The sequence below is a fragment of the Cavia porcellus genome, unplaced genomic scaffold, assembly GCF_034190915.1.
Source record: "Cavia porcellus strain 051 isolate PalLab524CR breed Dunkin Hartley unplaced genomic scaffold, mCavPor4.1 scaffold_6, whole genome shotgun sequence".
In the NCBI taxonomy this organism is placed as follows: domain Eukaryota; kingdom Metazoa; phylum Chordata; class Mammalia; order Rodentia; family Caviidae; genus Cavia; species Cavia porcellus.
Window position 1 is genome coordinate 99,502,034 of NW_026947489.1, and position 18,231 is coordinate 99,520,264.

The following is an 18,231-nucleotide window of genomic DNA, read 5'->3' on the forward strand; positions in this document are numbered from 1 at the left end:
GTCCATCGCCAGTTTTCCCAATACCACCATCTCTTAAAGAGGCTGTCTCTTCTCCAGTGTAGTTTTGACCCCAAAGATCAAATAGCTGAATGGGCTGGGGATCCCTTTTGACTCTTATTATTTAGGAACAGTTTCTTAAATCTACCAAGCATACACATGTCAAAGGTATTATTTATTTCTAATTACCTTCATAGAAAACATTTTATATTGAGAATTATATTATAGACAACTTTGGTAAAGGTTCTTTGCATGTTTAAGAAAAAAATAGATTCTGCAGTTGCCAGGTTTGGGGTTCTACATGTGCCCAGAAAATCAGAACTTATATTTTTATGAACTTTCGGACTGTTAAACAGTGTTAAATTTCTCATTGTGGTGGATTTGCTCATTTATCTTTATAGGTCTACTAACTTTATACTCCTTTGGAACTGTTTTAGTAGATATTTAAATCTACTTTATGTTCCTTTAATATAGAACCATTAACATTGTGTAGTGACTGCCCCTCCATAATAATGCCTTTCATCTTAAAATGTCTGGTTTAGAAGTTTTATACTTTATACTTTTAATAGTTCTCCTTGAAATTTTAGTAACATGCATAATTTAACAAGTCTGAAGATTAGTATCTTAATCTCTTTTCTGAAGCATAGCAAGCTTTTAAAAGACCACTCTTTTGAATACTTGATCTTATTATCCAGGATATTTGTTTTTAGTAAAGCCCCACAAAATAAGTATTACCCTTCGTTCATATAGGTAATGATTTTTTCTTTACAAATTTCATCACTTTTTTCTTTTCAGACCTACGTTCTGTGATCATTTTTGTTCCTCCTGAAGAATGTGCCTTAGGTTGTTGGTACTCTAGTGCAGTCAGTGGACCAGCAGTTGGTTCAAGATTCTCCAGAAAAACAGAACCAACAGGAAGAATGTTTTGTGTGTGCATGTGCATGTGTGTGTGGAAGCTCTGGTTCATGAGATTGTGGGATTGAAATCTCAAGTGTGGTTCAGCAGGCTGAAAACTCATGCCAGGGGTGATATAACAGTATGGAGCCTGTGTAAACAGGGAAGGCTGGCAAGGAAGCAACTTGGTAGAGGATTTCTATGTGGTAGTCTTGAGTGGGAATTCCTTCTCTAGCAAACCTGTTTTTTTTTTAAAAGTCTCAACTCATTGATGGGGCCTACGCATGTTATCAGGGTAATTTTTTTGATATAAGGTAAGCTGACAGCTCTTAATCACACCTTCATAGCAATATAGACTGTTTGACCAAACACCTGGATACTTAGCCTAATGATACATTTAAAAAAATTTGTTTTTGTTATAGGGGATAGAACTCACGACCTTGGGCTTGCCAAGTGGGCACTTGTGGTGCTGAGCTAAACCCATGGCATGACAAAATTTAACCATCCCAGTGATCTTTGCTTGTGAGCTGGCATTTAATTGATGTCAACATGAACATATCCAAAATGCCTAAAGTGCAAGTATTCTCCTTAGGTTTGCATTTCCTTTTGTTGGGAGACAGGAGAGACTACTATAATTTAAGGTCACTGTGGTCACCTCAAAAAAAGCCTGTCTCTTAAATTAAGAATTTTCAGATTATTTTTTGATAGGTCCAGGCTTTAAACTGAGATTTCAGTATAGGTATTTAATAGTCTTGAGTTTAGATGACATACTTTTTATCATTTAAAGCTTCTGTGCTTTCTAAACAATAGTCTCTCAATCTTTTCTTAGCAATTTAAAGTAATATGCTATTTAGGTGATCCTCATAAAATACTGTTATTCTTCCAATTAAAACTGTTTCCCATTTCCTTAGAAAATTAAATGGCATGTCATACTTTACAAGGGCCTTCAGTGAACCATCATCTGCCTTCATTAAGCACTCCTTCTTTCACTGTTTCATTCATCCCAAATCTTGGTTGGCGTCTCCAAAATGGGGGTGGCTTCTCTTCTCCTGGCCTTAACATGTGTAGGTTTTCTTTCCAGACAGTCATATTCAAGGTAACACTTAATTTTAAAGTTCTCAGCTTAGAAGTCACTTTTCTCTGAAAAGTTGTTCGTCCCTGTTCCATTTGCTTGATATCCTCCTACACGTCCTCTAGAGCTGCTCATAGTATGCTGGCAGTCACAATAAAGGGAAAATCATTGGCTATATTCATTTCTTTTTTAAGGTACATTTTTATCAGATAATACAATCTAGAGTATAAATTTCTGACTACCTAGCAATGTCTGAATCTCCAGGTTTCTGTAAAAATAAGCAGAAAAGACCAAGAACACTAGCTAAGAAAATGGGGAGACTAGTAACAGTTTCCAAGTAACTTAAAAAAGATTTTCATAGAGAAAAATGTGTCAGTAAATAGATATATTACATGGATAAATGGGTTTCTCAAACCAGTGACAGGTCAATAGCAAATTCATGTTGAAAATTACTATAATGAAGTTAATCTGATTCAATAGCAGTCAAATAAGACCTATAATATGGGCTGAGGATGTAGCTTGCTCACCATACATAAGGCCCTGGATTTTATCCTCAGCGCCAAATGGAGTAGGGTTGGGAGAGTGTAGGGATCAATAAGAAGTGAAGATGAAGGGGAAGAAGAAAGGAAGTAGAAGGAAGAGGAGAAGAAAAACTATTACATGGCTTATGGTAATTTCTTAATATTCTACATAATAATAGTACTATATATATTTAATGTACTCATTCTTTTTCTTTTTTGTTGCTGAAACAAAATGCTCAACACCCACAATTAAAGGAGAAAAGGTTTATTTTGGGTCAAAGTTTGTAGAGGTTTCAGTCAGTAGGTGGGGCTAGCTCAAAGGCAGGTGGCATGGCAGAGGGGCATGGTCAAAGAGAAAGTCATTGGCAAGGCAGGCAGAAGCTACAAGACTTTTGGGCAGCGCTACCCAGTCTCAGGGTTGGGCTTCTATTACTCACATCCTTAATCGCAGTATAATTCCCATTCCAACCACCCAACCCTAATCCAGCCATCTTTGAAACTCACTTATGACCATCTGAGGTTTTGAGGGACATCTAGATACAAGCAGTAACACTCCCAATTATAAATTTTAAAATTTTAGTAGAAATGATTTTTTTTAGTTTTTTTGGGTTAGTTATCTCAATATGTATCAATTTGCAAAAATTAGGAAATTTGAGGACTATTTTAAAATGATTTATAAGTGAGCATATTTTTAATAAAATAAAGACGTGCTTCTTTCAAGAAAATAAAAACTAAGCAAGTACCATACAAAATTTCAGTAATTATAATAGAAATGTGACCTGATTATACGCACATGCACAAGTATGAATTTATATAGATACATGGGTATATTGTATTCTGTCAGAAAAAAAGCAATAGCAAAAATATATGTAGTATGCAAAACATAAGCTAGAGAAGTATAAGCACAGGATATATATGTCTATATATATGCATGTATGCATATATAGATATATATATATATACACATGTGCAAACTCAAATCTTTAAATTTTTATTATTTAGTAATGTGACATTAGTTTGCAAATGGTATGGTAACAATAAAATAGGAAGGAATTCAGAATGCAACATGTTTAATAAATAAAGTTTAGTAATTTATTAAATATTATGATACAGTGCAGGATCAAAGATCACAACACTCTTTTTTTTTCCTTTTTGGTTCCAAGGATCAAACTCATGACCTCACACTTGCCAGACAAGCGCTTGTGCCACTGAGCTAAATCCCTAGCCCAAAATTGTAACACTTAATAGTATTATCTTTAATTAATCTTTCAGGTAACCTAAATATTCTAGGTAGATTAAAAACTACTAATATCAGACTTTAAAGGAATGACCTTAGAAATTAATGGTTTATTATCTACAAAGTTGCATGGCTCCAACATATGACATAGTCTTGAAAAATAATGAAAAATATTAGTTTACCCTCTATCATTTTGGCTGCATTTTACAACCTCAGATATTTTTCACAGCAAGGATATATATCTGCACCATACAGTTTAAAAACACTGTAAAAATGGTTTGTTTTCTTTATTCTCTTTTTAATGTGGTTATTTATCTATATGCTTTTGTGAAATTATTTGTTACACTAGATTTTTTTAGATAAGCTGAAGTATTGCCATCATTTACTTTATCTCAGAAATCAATCTTGCAATTGGACTCTAGAATTATTGAGTAATGACAAGTCATTTTTGTCATGTCTTCAGGCAGAAAATAATTACAAAAATGTATGTTGGTTTTATAGTAACTTCACATAAGATACAGATCTAAAGATAACCACATATTTCGATTACTTATTCAGTGTATGTGTCTTTTAGAGCCCACCATGTTTCTTTTGTTCTTTATCTCTGAAGGGATTAGTTTCATTTGATTTTCCATTAAGGCAAAAGACAGATTAACTCCTTTTCCTTAGATTTAATTAGTCTTGAATTCATCTAAGAACAGAAAACGATGTTCATTTCATAAAAGGTTAGCATCAATATTAAGACAACTTTTTTTCTTCTGACAAATCTGTTTATATTAAGTAAATGTTTAAAAATACAAATCCTGAGAAAGAAAAGAACAATTTTGACTAAAGAATAAAATTCCTTCAAACAGCTTTAAAATCCAGCCATGGAACTTAAGTCCATAAGGCTAGAATTCAGATGTCTGATGTCCATGGCAACCTGAATACTCTGAGCAGAAATAAAACACACATCGTAAATAATACATAACAGTAAAAAAGCATCAGAAATTGATGCACCTGGATTTTGTTAAATATAACAAAGGTCCATCAGTCCTTCATGAATAAACCTAGCTGGGAACAGCACTGAACAGTGTATTGCATTGAGCAGAAATTTCTCAGAAAGGCCACAATGGATTCCTTTTTATATAGGCATAGACTTTTTTTTCCCAAAACATTGAAAAACATAAAAGATACATTTGGAAATACAATATAAATCCTTTTTCAATAAAAGCAGAAAGTTCTGGCCACTTTGGAAACTGAAGTCAAGTCACTTGATTTTTTTTAGTTACAGCCCCCTCCCCATGAAAAATAAGAGCCCATTGCCCAGCAAAGCAGCATTATGACAAAGTATTTACACAGCAGTGAAGGTTTTGAGTATATGGCTTTGCAAAACAAGTCAAGTGAAGCCCAGCTCTAAGTACAGTTTTTTAGTCCATGTGGTGAAAGTGCTTAGGAGTGGGAAACTGCCAGCATAGCAAGGATCCTCTCACAGTATTAAGGCTTGTCTATGTGGGAAAGTTCAGTTTAAAGTCAGCACAATGAACATCAGACAATGATCGCTTGATCCTGGGCACTGCCCTCCAATTTTCTTCAGTATGACTTTTATTCCAACTGTCGCTCTTCCTCTTCATCTGCTTCTTCAATGACCTGAATCTCATCTGCTTGAGGTAAGGAGTTATTCTCTACCTGTAGTTTATTCTCCTCAGCTTTACATTTTTCTTCTTCCTCTATAATTTCCTTCCATATCTTGTGGTTTTCAGTGAGGTGGTGCATTAGCTGACAAAATATTCGCCGTCTGCCTTTTCTTCTTTGTGGTTCTGTGAAATTTAAAAGAATCATATTCTAATCATAGCAATATCATCCATCCATTCATTCATACAAATGTCTCATGCCTAATATATCCTAAGTAGTTATGTAAGCACTGAGGTTATAATAGTGAATAATCCCTGCATTAAGGACCTCACATTCTAGCGAAACCAACTAGACAAAAATGAAGCAAAATATGAATATGTGAGATATTAGTGTTAAATGGCAGGAGTAAAAATAAAACAGAGGACTAGATAAGACTGGGTTGGGAGGAGAAAGTATTATAGCACTAAAATTTCAAATGAAAGACTTAACAATCAAAATTTAAAATCAGCCTCTTGAAGGTTTTTATGTAGTGAGTTAAACACAATTATCAACATTCTGGTGAATATTATTTTTAAAAGTCAGCCAGTCTTCCCAAAGTGACACTCATGGTAATGACACAAGATTTTTCTTTGTTATGCTAATCCTAATGACAAAATATATGTTGGAAAGGGTTTGTAGTCATTCTATCTGTTCTGATTGATAGTATGCTTGGGAAAAAATACCTAGGTAATTGTATTTTTAAATACTACTTTCAAGTGCAAATAATTGATTTCACTCACAATTACACAGGAGATGAATGGGTTTTTTAAATTTTCCATTTATATTAATTGCCTTATAAAGAAAAAATAACACTTAAATGATGACTTAAATTGTTGTTTTGTTTTGTTTTGTTTTTGGTACCAGGGATCAAACCCATCACTTTACACTTGCCAGGAAGGCACTCACTCTGCTGAGCTAAATCCCTGGCCCTATAACTAAATTCTTAAACATTACAACACTTGGTTCTCCCCTTAGAGCTCAGGAATGTGTATTTTCCTTTTATCCGTACTGTTTTGATCCATTTCCCAAGACTCTGGAAGACAGATCAGCAGGCTGCTTTTGAAGCTGTGCTCCCACCTGCCTCGTGGTGTACACGGTAGTGTACTTAGACAAAGGGCAGATGAGGGAAGACTAGCTGGAAGGCACCTACTTCACAGATGCAGAGGGAGTGATAGCCCTTCCATGCATACACCGTGGAGCTTGCTGAAGAGCACTGGCTACAGGACAGCATTTAAGAAATGGTGTTGCCATTGAATAAGAAGAATTTTTGCATTTGATGTAATTAGTACAGTAACCACACATAACAGGTACTCAAGAGCTTGACTACTGAATCCAAACATTGAGGTAGTAGTTAGCAAAGGTATGACTGCTGAAAATTTCTATCTAAAAAAATTTCTAAATCCAAAATAAATGGACATTTGCAGCTAGTAATATTAGAGTCTCCCTATATTCTTACTAGAATTTAGATTGCCTTCCATTTCTTCATCTGTATCTAATTCTTCACCATCCTCATCATCTCCACTTTCGCTGTCATCATCCTCTTCTGCTTCCACCCATTGGCCCGGCAGCAAACCAGCAGCATCATAGGAGTTACACAGGGGACCCACTATGTGAGTGATGAAAGATTCCTGGAGCTTTGCTAGTTGAGGAGATGAACGATCCATGAAGGGACTGATAGGCAGGCCAAGATTTGCTTCTTCGTCTCCCTGAGCATTTTAAAAAGAAAATTCATTTTTAACTATTTGAAGACCAACTGCTGATTTTTTATTATTTATTTTTGTGCCAGAAATCAAACACAGGACCTTACGCTTTGCCAGGCCAACTGTTAATGCTTATTAAAATTATCTTAGGGTTCTTAAAATGTATTCTACATTGGGCAGGGGATTTAGCTCAGCAGCATTAGCACCTGCCTGGCAAACACGTGGTCATGGGTTAGACAAAAAAGAGAAAAAAAATATTACACAGCAAAGTAATGTTTGCAAAGAAGTATCAACGAATCTATTCTATCATTTCAACTGTAAGAATAGCTCCAATAAATGGGAAATCTTAAAACTTTAATCTTATATTCTGTCCACATCAACCAATATGGATGATATTCAGTTAACAAAACATATTTATTTATTAAAGTAAATATCAGCAGTTTTACTAATCTGCAAATTCTGTAATGTCAAATATAGATTCTCTTTCTCCTTAAAAGATGGACATAGTGGACACATTTTTGTTGTGTAGTTTTACCTCAAATGTAGGCAGCTGAATTTTCCAAGGGTTTCTCAGTCTTCCCACCCTTAACAGCAGAGCCCTCTAATGAATCTAAACCAGAAAACCCAATATATAGAATAGAAGTACAGCTACTGTTGTTGAGGTGAGGATTGTGACCAGAGCCCCAACTTCCTGCTTCTAATACACTCTTCTCATTATGGCTCTAGGGTTCTAGCAAGCACAATTTGAAATGAGACAAAAATAGCTTCAAAAACCACTTTTATCACTTAAAATCTGTGTAGTGCTGGGCAAGCTCTCCACCTATTATTATCATGTGTAACTTTGGAATAATAATTACCATATAAGGTTATAAATATGAAAGATAATATTGTGCAAAAGGAAGGATTCCCCAAATCGTACTTATTCACATTTTGATCCTAGTGTCTGAACTGTTTGGAAATGCATAAATGTAAACCTCCCACAATACACAAATTCTTCATGCAAGTAATGTTTATCTGTAATCAGCCAATATTACCCTGAATAAATACCCAGAAACTATCCCAGTGATCAACTCTCCCACAATTTAAAGTCTTCTACAATTTGCTATCTGTGAAGCTGGGCTGCGAACTCAGTGGCAAAGCACTTGTCTAGTGTGTGGAGGCTTTAGATTCAGTCCCCAGCACCACAGAAACAATTAAAGAATAGTTGGGCTTATCCACAGATTCCTGCAGTACCCCAGGAGTTTGGCTACTCTAAGTCATGGCACTGAAATGGCTAATAAAGACAGTATAATTAGGATAACAAACAATAGAAGTTGGGAAATTCTGAATTGTGTAGCCATGTATGAAGTTTAAAAGCTTAAACAAAATAAGGAAGTTTAACATTTTGATAATAGATGGCTATGACTTCCATATCCATTAGGTTATCAGATGACATTTGTATCCTTTAACATGAATAATGACATCTAGGAAGATTAAATGAAACTGTCTGACATAATATATTGCTTTATGCGATAAATCTGGACTTATAATGGCTAACATTAGTGAGTATGTGTCAGGGACTAGTCTAAGAACTTCTTATATATTTATATTTATTTAATCCTCACAGCAGCTATATGAAGTAGGTGTCATTATTATGCATATTTTATCAAATGAGAATACTGAAGCACAAAGTTAAATTCCTAAGCCAAGGTCACAATGTCAATGAGGAACAGAAACCAGGATTAACCTTCAAGTATAGCTTCTAAGTTTATTTAATAGGTATTAATTTTTAATCTGCCTTTAATATATGACTTGGGTCTAAAGAAACATTTCTAATGCTATTTTCCTGAATTAGTAGGTTTTCTATAATGAACATATGCTACTAAGGTTTTGTGACCTGTTTGTACAAATAATGTAGAAATAGCATTTTCTTTGGCATAAAATCCTTCTTTTGTGAACACGAGCTCTACTGGAAAACTGCTTAATTATCACTGAGAATAAAGGGAGGAATATAAAATACTTTAAATATTTAAAAATAGGTAAATATTACCATTTTTGAAAAAATACTATAATTTAGTGTAAATGTGTCATAAAACAGAAAGTTATTAATAACCTTAGAATATTTCTTTACTGCCATGAATATATAGTGTAGAAGAGGGGTACCTTGATTCATGAACTTATTTTGTTCTACAGTTTTGGAAAAGATGGCCACATTTGTGTTTTTGCGGGAAAGATGGCTGTGGTTGTGTCTGTACCCAATGCAGAGTTTGCAAACAAAATCATTCATGAACCAAAGGAGCACTGTATTCTGTAACTTGCAAAGGTGGGGGAAAGACTGCACACTGACAGTACAACCTGGGCCAACATGGCACACCAGGTAACTGCATGGCTGTATGGTATCAAATTCATTACACCTATTTTCTGCATATGGTAGGAAAACCCTGACAAAAAGGAGTCCTCACTTATTAGATACCATGATCTTTCCTGGTTAGGGAAAACAAAGGTTCCTAAAAAAAACCCTGATGTCCAAGTTCATATGGTGTATTTTATATTTTGTAAAAAATGAAATGGGAAGCTTATGACAGACGTCAGTTCACTTTTACATTATGGGTAGCCTTAAGACCGCACACATCCTGTAGCTACCATGCTGCCTCCCAGATAATTTTTAAGATAAGGCTTTAGAAGATATGAAATAAGAGCATGTTTGTATCTTTGAGTCCTTGGAAAATTACTGTATCTATTCTGTACCCACATCTAGCCCTCTTAAATTTTTTCTAGCATTCTGCCAGGTCTTTTGTCCATGTTTCTATGGGAAAACAGTTGTTAATTTTTCTATAGCAGAATTCAAAATTCTTCTGTAGCATTACTGATATTCTTTAAACATATTCTGAGTAAACCCTAAACTCACTTATAAAGTACTTCATTCAGAAATCGGTTATTCCAGATTTTAATTCTTAGGGTTGAAAGGAGCCTTGGAATCATATTCTGACCTTTGCTGTAGACTTGACTCACTCCAGAAAGGCATTAAGATATTCTTGTTTGTTTTAAAACAAACAAAACAAAGGCAAAGGAAAACAGCTGAGAAAACACTAAGAAGCACAGCAAATGCAACATTTTATAATCCTTTCAGTCAAAGTAACTCAGATTTCACTTAATGTAGCTAACCAAATCCTTGTGAGTTCTTTATTCACATGACAGCTCTCAAAAATCCCATCAATCTCATTATGCAACTTACCTGCTCATAGAATTCATTGACAATTCCTTCTGTCCATTTCAAATGCAAGTCTCGAACTTTTGCTGGGCCATTTATATCTGCTAGTTTGATGCACACCTGGCAGACTAAGAGGCGATCGTTTTCACTACTCCATTCTATTCCATTACTATTTACATCATTGGCCTATTTTGAAAAAACAAAATTGTTTTAGATTCTAATGGAACAAGAATTTTCTACTGCTTGTTTGTTTTTATGAAGTCACCTTAAACTGTTTCCTGTCTAAATGAAAGAGAGAAATTCCAGGAAATGATTCTTTTAATAAGTGTATGACATAACATGAATCTACATGGGTTAAGTTTCCTATTGAAATGTTATTAGAATTTTGCTTCACTAGAAATCACAGCTTTCTAAAAATGTAACTGCCATCAGTGATACCACAGAAAATGATTTATGTATATGTATATATACACGTATTATGTTATGTACAGTAAATATATGTACATATATCAATAAGACATAAGAATTGTGTTTCTACCTCAATAATGTATGCTTAAGGAGCTAAAGAAAAGTTGACTCTAGAGGTAAAAGGCAAAGCGATACAGTTAAAAGAATCTAAGTATTAGGACTTGGTCCTATGATTTTAAATCAGGATTCAGAATGACTAATTCAGTGTGTAACTGAAACAATTACTTAACCTATTTGAATCTAACTTTCTTTATCTATAAAGTAATTTAGCCATACTACCATGAATGTTACTATATGAAAATACATGCCTCATTCATTATATGCTAAATACTATCATTTAAACAGATGGAATTATCATTAGTCAAAATTATCATGCCTTTCAGTTAACTCAAATTTCTTTTTGTGAAAAATGAAAATAGGTCAGATTATAATGGCTTCTGATCTTTAATGTGAATAGTAGGTGTTTGGGGCATAAACCTTTCTATAAAGGGAAAATTTATTTATATAGTCCATCAACATACAAAATATCTAAAAGAAGAGCCTTTTAAATTGACATAGAGTGGGAATTCTAGAACCTCACCTATATGATGCTTTCCCAAGAAACTTCAGAACAGAACTCTGAGAAATACAGATTCAAAGGTATACACATAAAGCAAGCATGGTAGTATACATTCTGGGAAGCTGAGGCAAGAGGCAAGAGGATCACTAGTTCAAACCCAGCCTAAGCAACTTGGAAGGATCCTGCCTTAAAAAAAAAAAAAAAAAAAAAAAAAAAGAGGAGGAGGAGGAGAAAGAGATAGGATGAGGAGAAAAAGGGCTGCAGATGTATCAGTGTAAAAACCTGGGTTTAATCTCCAGTCCACAAAAAAAGTACACACATAAAAGTGAATACAGCTATGCAATTCTGAAATAATTTTATAGGCATCTTCTCTGGTTTTATGAACATTTTATTATTATTATGATAGCAACATGTGTAGGTGTATCCTAGGCAGTCAGTATGCCTTTGTTACCTGTTTCTTTACTTTGAAGGTACAGCTTCCTTTTTTTTAAAGAGAAAAAAAACCACATAAAAATAACAATGAAACAGAGTTACAGCTTCCTTTAAGTCATAAAAATCAAGGCAACAGCAATTTCCTGTCAGTGAAAGAGAGGCCATTTTTCTTCTTCAGCACAGGAATCTAAAGTAGTGGTTTTTAAATTTTTACCCCAAATTTCTTGAGAGAGAAAATACGCTCTCATTTGTACTATAATCTTAATGGGCAGTACTTCTTGATCCCCTTGAATTCTCTGAGGGCAAGGGCTCTGACCCATTCTCTCCCCATTTTTCCCTATCACAATTACTCCACATCGTGGGCAGTTCCAGGAAGCTGCTGAATGAGTGAATCACTCACTGTAAAGTGGAAGAGGGGACATATTTTTCCCATGTTAGCCAGCTAAGGAATCACTAGTATTGAAAGTGTAATAGGCAAGGTAGGCTTAACTGGCTTCTCAGAAACAACTCTGACTTCATGGAAGGTCTTACTTGGCACTGTTAATTTCTCAAATCATTAATAGGTTTGAAATGATATCAAATAACATCACGATAAAAGAAGACAAAGAGTCAAAAAGAAAATACAGCAAGTAACAATATTTTAGGACATGTTACCGTAATAATTTTTTAGGTATGTATGTGTCTGTGTGTGTGTGTGTGTTTGTATAATAATATCAATTATTGTTACTACATGAGTAATATTGAAACAACATTAAAAACACTGTTATCAACAACTCTATCACAGCGATTTCCCTATCTGAAATCAGGCACTAGTATGTGTAACAAACCTTGGCATTGAATTCAGCAAGGAAATCAAAGTGCTTTTTAAGATCTGTGGCAAGGATTGCTTCAATGACTAAAAAACGAAAGCGCTTGAACTCCACATGGTCAAGGTTAAGAAGGAAGTTGAATTCTGGGCGAGAAAGGTACAGATTCCAAGCTGATGCAGCATGATGATTTTCTAGAACAGATCTGTCGTTGTATAACACTGCCTAAAAAGAAATTTTAAAAAGTGAAGCAGGATCTCAAAGACATAAAACTTTAATAATTAAAAAAAATTACCACCAGAAAAGAAACCTGTTATGTTATGTAGATCCTCAAAGGTTTCTGATGAGCTTTACTGAAGTAGACCTCAAAATACCACCCTCCTGTCTCTTGGGAGGCAGTGCGGTAGCTGCAAGAAGATGAAATTTGGAAATGGCCAACCCTTTCACTTACTACTAACTACATGTACTGGAAGGAAAGATGTACTTTCAAAGATACACTCTTTGAATGTGAGCCTACTTAAGTATAAAATTGTTATATTTCTTCAGATATTAAATATATAGTAAAATGCCTTTACAGAGTAGATTATTTTATACTACCTTTTTAAAGCCCAAAGAGAAACACTAAGCTTTATAGGGTCCCTAACAGGTCAGTTTATATTTAATAGATTTAACTGATTTGTCTTCAAATCTGATAAACATTGATAAATACCAAAATAGCTTTGTTTGGTCCGGAGGTAGTAATAAAACTCCTAGCTCAATAAAATACAATGACAATGTGTTCTCTGTAAAGCTGTCTGGTTTAATATGCTCTCAGCTGGCCAGTTTAGGAAAAGAAATGAGAAAGGGTTCCTTCACTGTTGCAATTGCCTGTGATCAACCAAATGACTAGGATTTTTGAAGATTATATGTGTTAGGTCAGAGAGAGAATGGACATTTGAATTTTGCAGAATGGTACTGCAAATGGGGAAATATGTCCTTCAGAATGGTAGTTTCTCTCCCCAAAACTGTTATAAACTGGGAAAATAATATTAACTAGATTTAAATTTACCGGAAAGTTACCTTGGAAATCATGAGCTATTAATACAGCCTCACTGGAGAAATGAATTACACTGCCATTCTAACCCATTTATATGCACACATACCATTACACTCACACTTACACATCTATACTTATATATTGCCTCCCCTACATTCATTCCCACCACATTTGAGATTCAAAAGAATTTATCTTAACGTATACAAAAGAGACAGATGTAAAAAAAGAAAGCAGAAAATAGTTACAGATGATGAAAAGATCAGAACTAAAGTTTCAACACAGTGAGGTACAGTTCTTTACAGTAAAATGAAAACATCAGATGATGTATACACTGTCCATTAGGCATGTGGTTAGAAACATACAAATGACGTTTTAGAAATCAGCATAAACTAACACTCATAACCATATTAAATTCTACTTAAAGCCATGTATGTAGATCGAAGTTTTCATGTTTAAAATAAAGGTAATTAGTTATACATTTTCGGGGACCACTTTATTTAAATTATGACAATACCTCAACAGCAATACTTAATACAAAAATAATATACTAGATCAATTTTTATATTCACACAGCAGTATATTCACAACAAAACAATTTGAGCTCTGGATATTAAAGCACGCCTTTGGAGAAAAAAAGGAGTCACAAAATGATTAATAATTATTCTCAACCATTATAGCCTTTAGCATATGACTGACTTAGAAGAAATATAAATCTTGGAGCTAGTCAGTGTTTTGTCAGTTTGATCAAAAACAAAATATTTTTGGCAAGGTCTCCAGAATTTCAAAAAACAAAGACTTATTATTTCATAAGCTATTCTTTTCTAACTGATAAATGTGATTTTTTTCCTAATTCTTTAATACAAAGCATGTAAAGGTCATGTGTTTTTTATCTAATTAATTATAATGTATGGTATTATAAGTCAAATGAAATGGCCATGTGACTCAAATGAAGAATGACTAATAAGAGGATATGCAGCATGATTATAAAATTTCAGAACTACTCTGAACGTTCTGAAAAAGTATTACTTACCTGAGGTGCATTTGTGGCCACTAGAAATGCATTTGTCCTTCCTGGGTGATCGTAATCATGCATGGCAGCTGCCACATACAAAGCCATCAATTCTAATGCAGGAATGTTTGAAGACAGGCAGCCATAGGTCTCATCTGGAATACAGCAGCTCTTTGAGGAAATATAAGCAATTCGTCCAGGATTAATTCTACCATCGGATTCTGAAGAACAACAAATAGCAAAATAAATCAAGATTAGTACAAACTTCTTCACAGTTACCCTGAAGAGCGGATTACCCAGAAGGTATGATCACTTATTTATTGACAAAAAAAAAAAAAAACAGATTCCATGGAATTAGAAGAGTACACCCTTTCCAATATACACATAGTGATCTTAAAGTACTTCACAAACAATGATAGTATGTTCATGCCAGCTTGATGCTTTCTTACCCAAGCTAAAAATTTTTTGAACCTCTGATTTGCTACATGTTTATTACTTAAGGGCTAGATAAAATGGTCAGGGTATAGGCTATATGAGAAAAAATAATTGATAATAAAATTTGATGAAAACTATATAAAAATTTAGGAATTTAGTATATTACCAAGCTAAACTTCTTAATTTAAATGCTTTTTAGTTTTCATCCAGAAAGCTTCAATTTCATTTCTGAAACTAAAACTCTTTTTTCTTTACTTTTTCCTTCCATATAATATAATTTAAAATTACAGAAAGTTAAAAGGTGTGAAAAACTGGGGAATTTCTCAGTCAACATAGCTATTTTACCCTCCTATTGGAAACAGTATGTATCTATCTTGTGATATTTGTTCTTAATACCTTACCATCTGTTCTCCTTTCTGGTTTTGGTGGCTTTATCTAGATAGTGATATTATTTTTGCTAAAGGAATCTTAAACTACGAAGAAAAAACCCTAACACTATGTTTATGATAGATGGTACCTAAAAGCAAATATACAAGAAATATGAAAATTCCTTTAATTGTGTTCATCAATGAAATCTAGAAGTAAAGCCCTGGCTTGTCAAAGTTCAAAATGATTTTGAAATTATTTTAATTGAATTGATATTTGTCATCACAAGGACTTTTTAATGTAGTGATTTTAGTACACTAATAATCATAAATGATAGCTCCCTCTTTAATTTCATACTGTTTAATTTTATATTTAAATTGAGCTTTTGAATAACTACAGCTACTTTACAATACCTATAAAAATAAAAAAGAATGAAATGTACAAATCAGGATATATATACATATATATGCAAACTTCTAGTAGGACACTGATTATCAATATCAGAGTAAATCATCTGAAGTTTTTCCTGTGTTATACACATTCTGAATTTCCCCTACAATTATAAAATTATATTAAAAAATTAAAGTGGCAAAATACCCTTTGAAATAAATATGTATGGACCCAAACGTTAAGCATATAAATACAATAATAAAGTAAATATTAATGAGCTTGCATGGAAAAATTAGTAACTGCAGTAAAAATAGTGGACTTCAATATTACACAGACAGATCATTCAAATAGAATGTTAGAAAGGAAATTTTAAGACTTCAAATATACCTAATGGGCCTAACAGACATGTAATCAACATTTTATCCAACAGTAGCAAAATACATTTCTCAAGTGTGCATGGAACATTTTCTAGGATAAATCATATACTGAGCCACAAAATAACTCTTGTCAAATTTAAAACAGAAATTAAGTATTTTTTAACTACAATACAATACTACACATCAAAAACCAGAGAAGATTGGAAAGTTAACAAATATGTGGAAATTAAAACAAATGCTTTGAACAACCAGTGGATCAGATACTAATTCAAAAGACAAATAAAAAGATATTTTGAGACAAACAAAAATGAAAATATACCAATACAATACAATAAACACAATTCTAGAAGGGAAGTTTACAATAAAAGACTATCTCAAATTAACACCTAATGTTAACCTAAAAACCTAGGAAAAGAACACAATAAGCCCAAATTTACTAGAAGAAATAACAAAGGTCAGAGCAGAAATAAAATATATATATATAAGAGATAAAAGTAACAGTTGGTTTTTTAATGAACATTTAGCTGGGCTAAGAATACAAAATATAGAACATAACAAACACAAAGGATCATAAAAGAATTGATATCACAAAAGAATTTTTCCTAGATAATTTAGAAGGACAAGTAGGTAAGCTACTAATAATATAAAACTTACCATGACTAAATTAAGAATAGAAAATATTAACAGATCAATAATGAATCAAAACTCTATCAAACAAAAGCTCAGGACTTGATGACTTAATACCTAATTCTACCACACATTATATGATGAAAACATATGCCAATATAAAGTATAGTATCAAACTGTAGTTTTCCCAACTCTTCCAAAAAAATTGAACAGAGTAAAATACTTCCAAACTCACTTAACATGGGCATTTCCCTGATACTAAAGCCAGATAAGCATATGACAAGAAAAGAATATGATAATCTTAAAGACTTGATAAACATAGATTCAGAAACTCTCGAAAATATACTACTAAAGTAAATTTAACAGCAAATTTTTAAAAGAGTTATTCACTATGATCAAGCGGGATTTATCTCCAAGATGCAAGGATGGTTCAATATATCCAAATAAATAAATGTGATACACTGTATTATAAAAAACAAAAACTATATGATAGTGTCTGAAAAAGCATTTAACAAATTCAGTACCTTTTCAACAAATTAGATATAGTAGGAGTCTTTCTCAACACAATAAAGGTATGTAACATGCCCATACCTTATATTGTACTTAGTAGTAAAATGTTGAATTCTTTTCCTCTAAGATCAGAAATAAAGTGTCTAGTCTTATACCACTTCCATTTAAAACAGTACTAGAAGTGTTAGCCAGAGAAATTAGGCAAGACATGAATAAATAGAAAACTATCCAGTGTTCATGGATTAAGTGAATTAATGTGATTAAAAATATCTGTATCACACCAAAGAAATCTACATACTCACTTTCTGCAATGCTTACCTAAAATTCAATGATGTTCCCCCAAAGACTCATGTGTGTACAGGTGGGGCTTTGGGGAAGTGAGTGGATAATGTGGGTGTGATATGCACAGTCATGAGTTCACAGCTAACTGTGACACTGGCAGAGTAAAGTCTGGTTGGAGGAGGTGATTCACTGGGGATGTGGCCTGGAAGGGCCTGTCTCCCTCTTTTAAATTCCCTCACTGACGTACCATGAGCTGTTTCTTCTCTACCGTACACTTCTGCCATTCCATCCTGCCTTGGAGGAAGCTGAAAATATGCTGAAACCTCTACAAACTGTGAGCCAAAATAAACCTTTTCCTCTTTTAAGTTATGGGTGTCAGACATTGCGTTCCAGTTACAAGAAAGTAAATAAGACAGATATTTTTCTGAGAAATATGAGAAACAATCCTAAAAGCTATAAGGCACCACAAAAGGCCCTGAGTAGTCAAAGCAATCTTAAACTAAAAGAGCAACGCCGGTGGCACAGGACTACCAGACGCTTTGTTTACTAAAACCATAGTAATCAAGCCAGTGTGATATAGGTGCAACGAGACACATGGATCAGTGGAACACAACAGAAAGTCAAGAAACAAATCCATGCATTTTAACAAAGGTGCCAGAAACACTCGATG

The 18,231-nt window shown here is 33.6% G+C and overlaps 1 protein-coding gene across 2 annotated transcripts in view; it reads right to left on the reverse strand.

Moving 5' to 3' along the window:
• Nucleotides 1–2,733: 2,733 nt before the first annotated feature.
• The window catches only part of Pde3b (phosphodiesterase 3B), a 127,774-nt gene continuing 112,276 nt past the window's right edge, over nt 2,734–18,231 (reverse strand). For both annotated transcript variants that reach the window (XM_063251859.1, XM_013148029.2), the window contains exons 12-16: nt 14,596–14,795; nt 12,551–12,754; nt 10,289–10,450; nt 6,831–7,080; nt 2,734–5,520 (exon numbers count right to left, since the gene is read on the reverse strand). In XM_063251859.1, the coding sequence (XP_063107929.1) occupies nt 5,306–5,520; nt 6,831–7,080; nt 10,289–10,450; nt 12,551–12,754; nt 14,596–14,795 (1,031 nt within the window). In that variant the 3' untranslated portion in view covers nt 2,734–5,305. The remainder of the gene's footprint in view (nt 5,521–6,830; nt 7,081–10,288; nt 10,451–12,550; nt 12,755–14,595; nt 14,796–18,231) is intronic.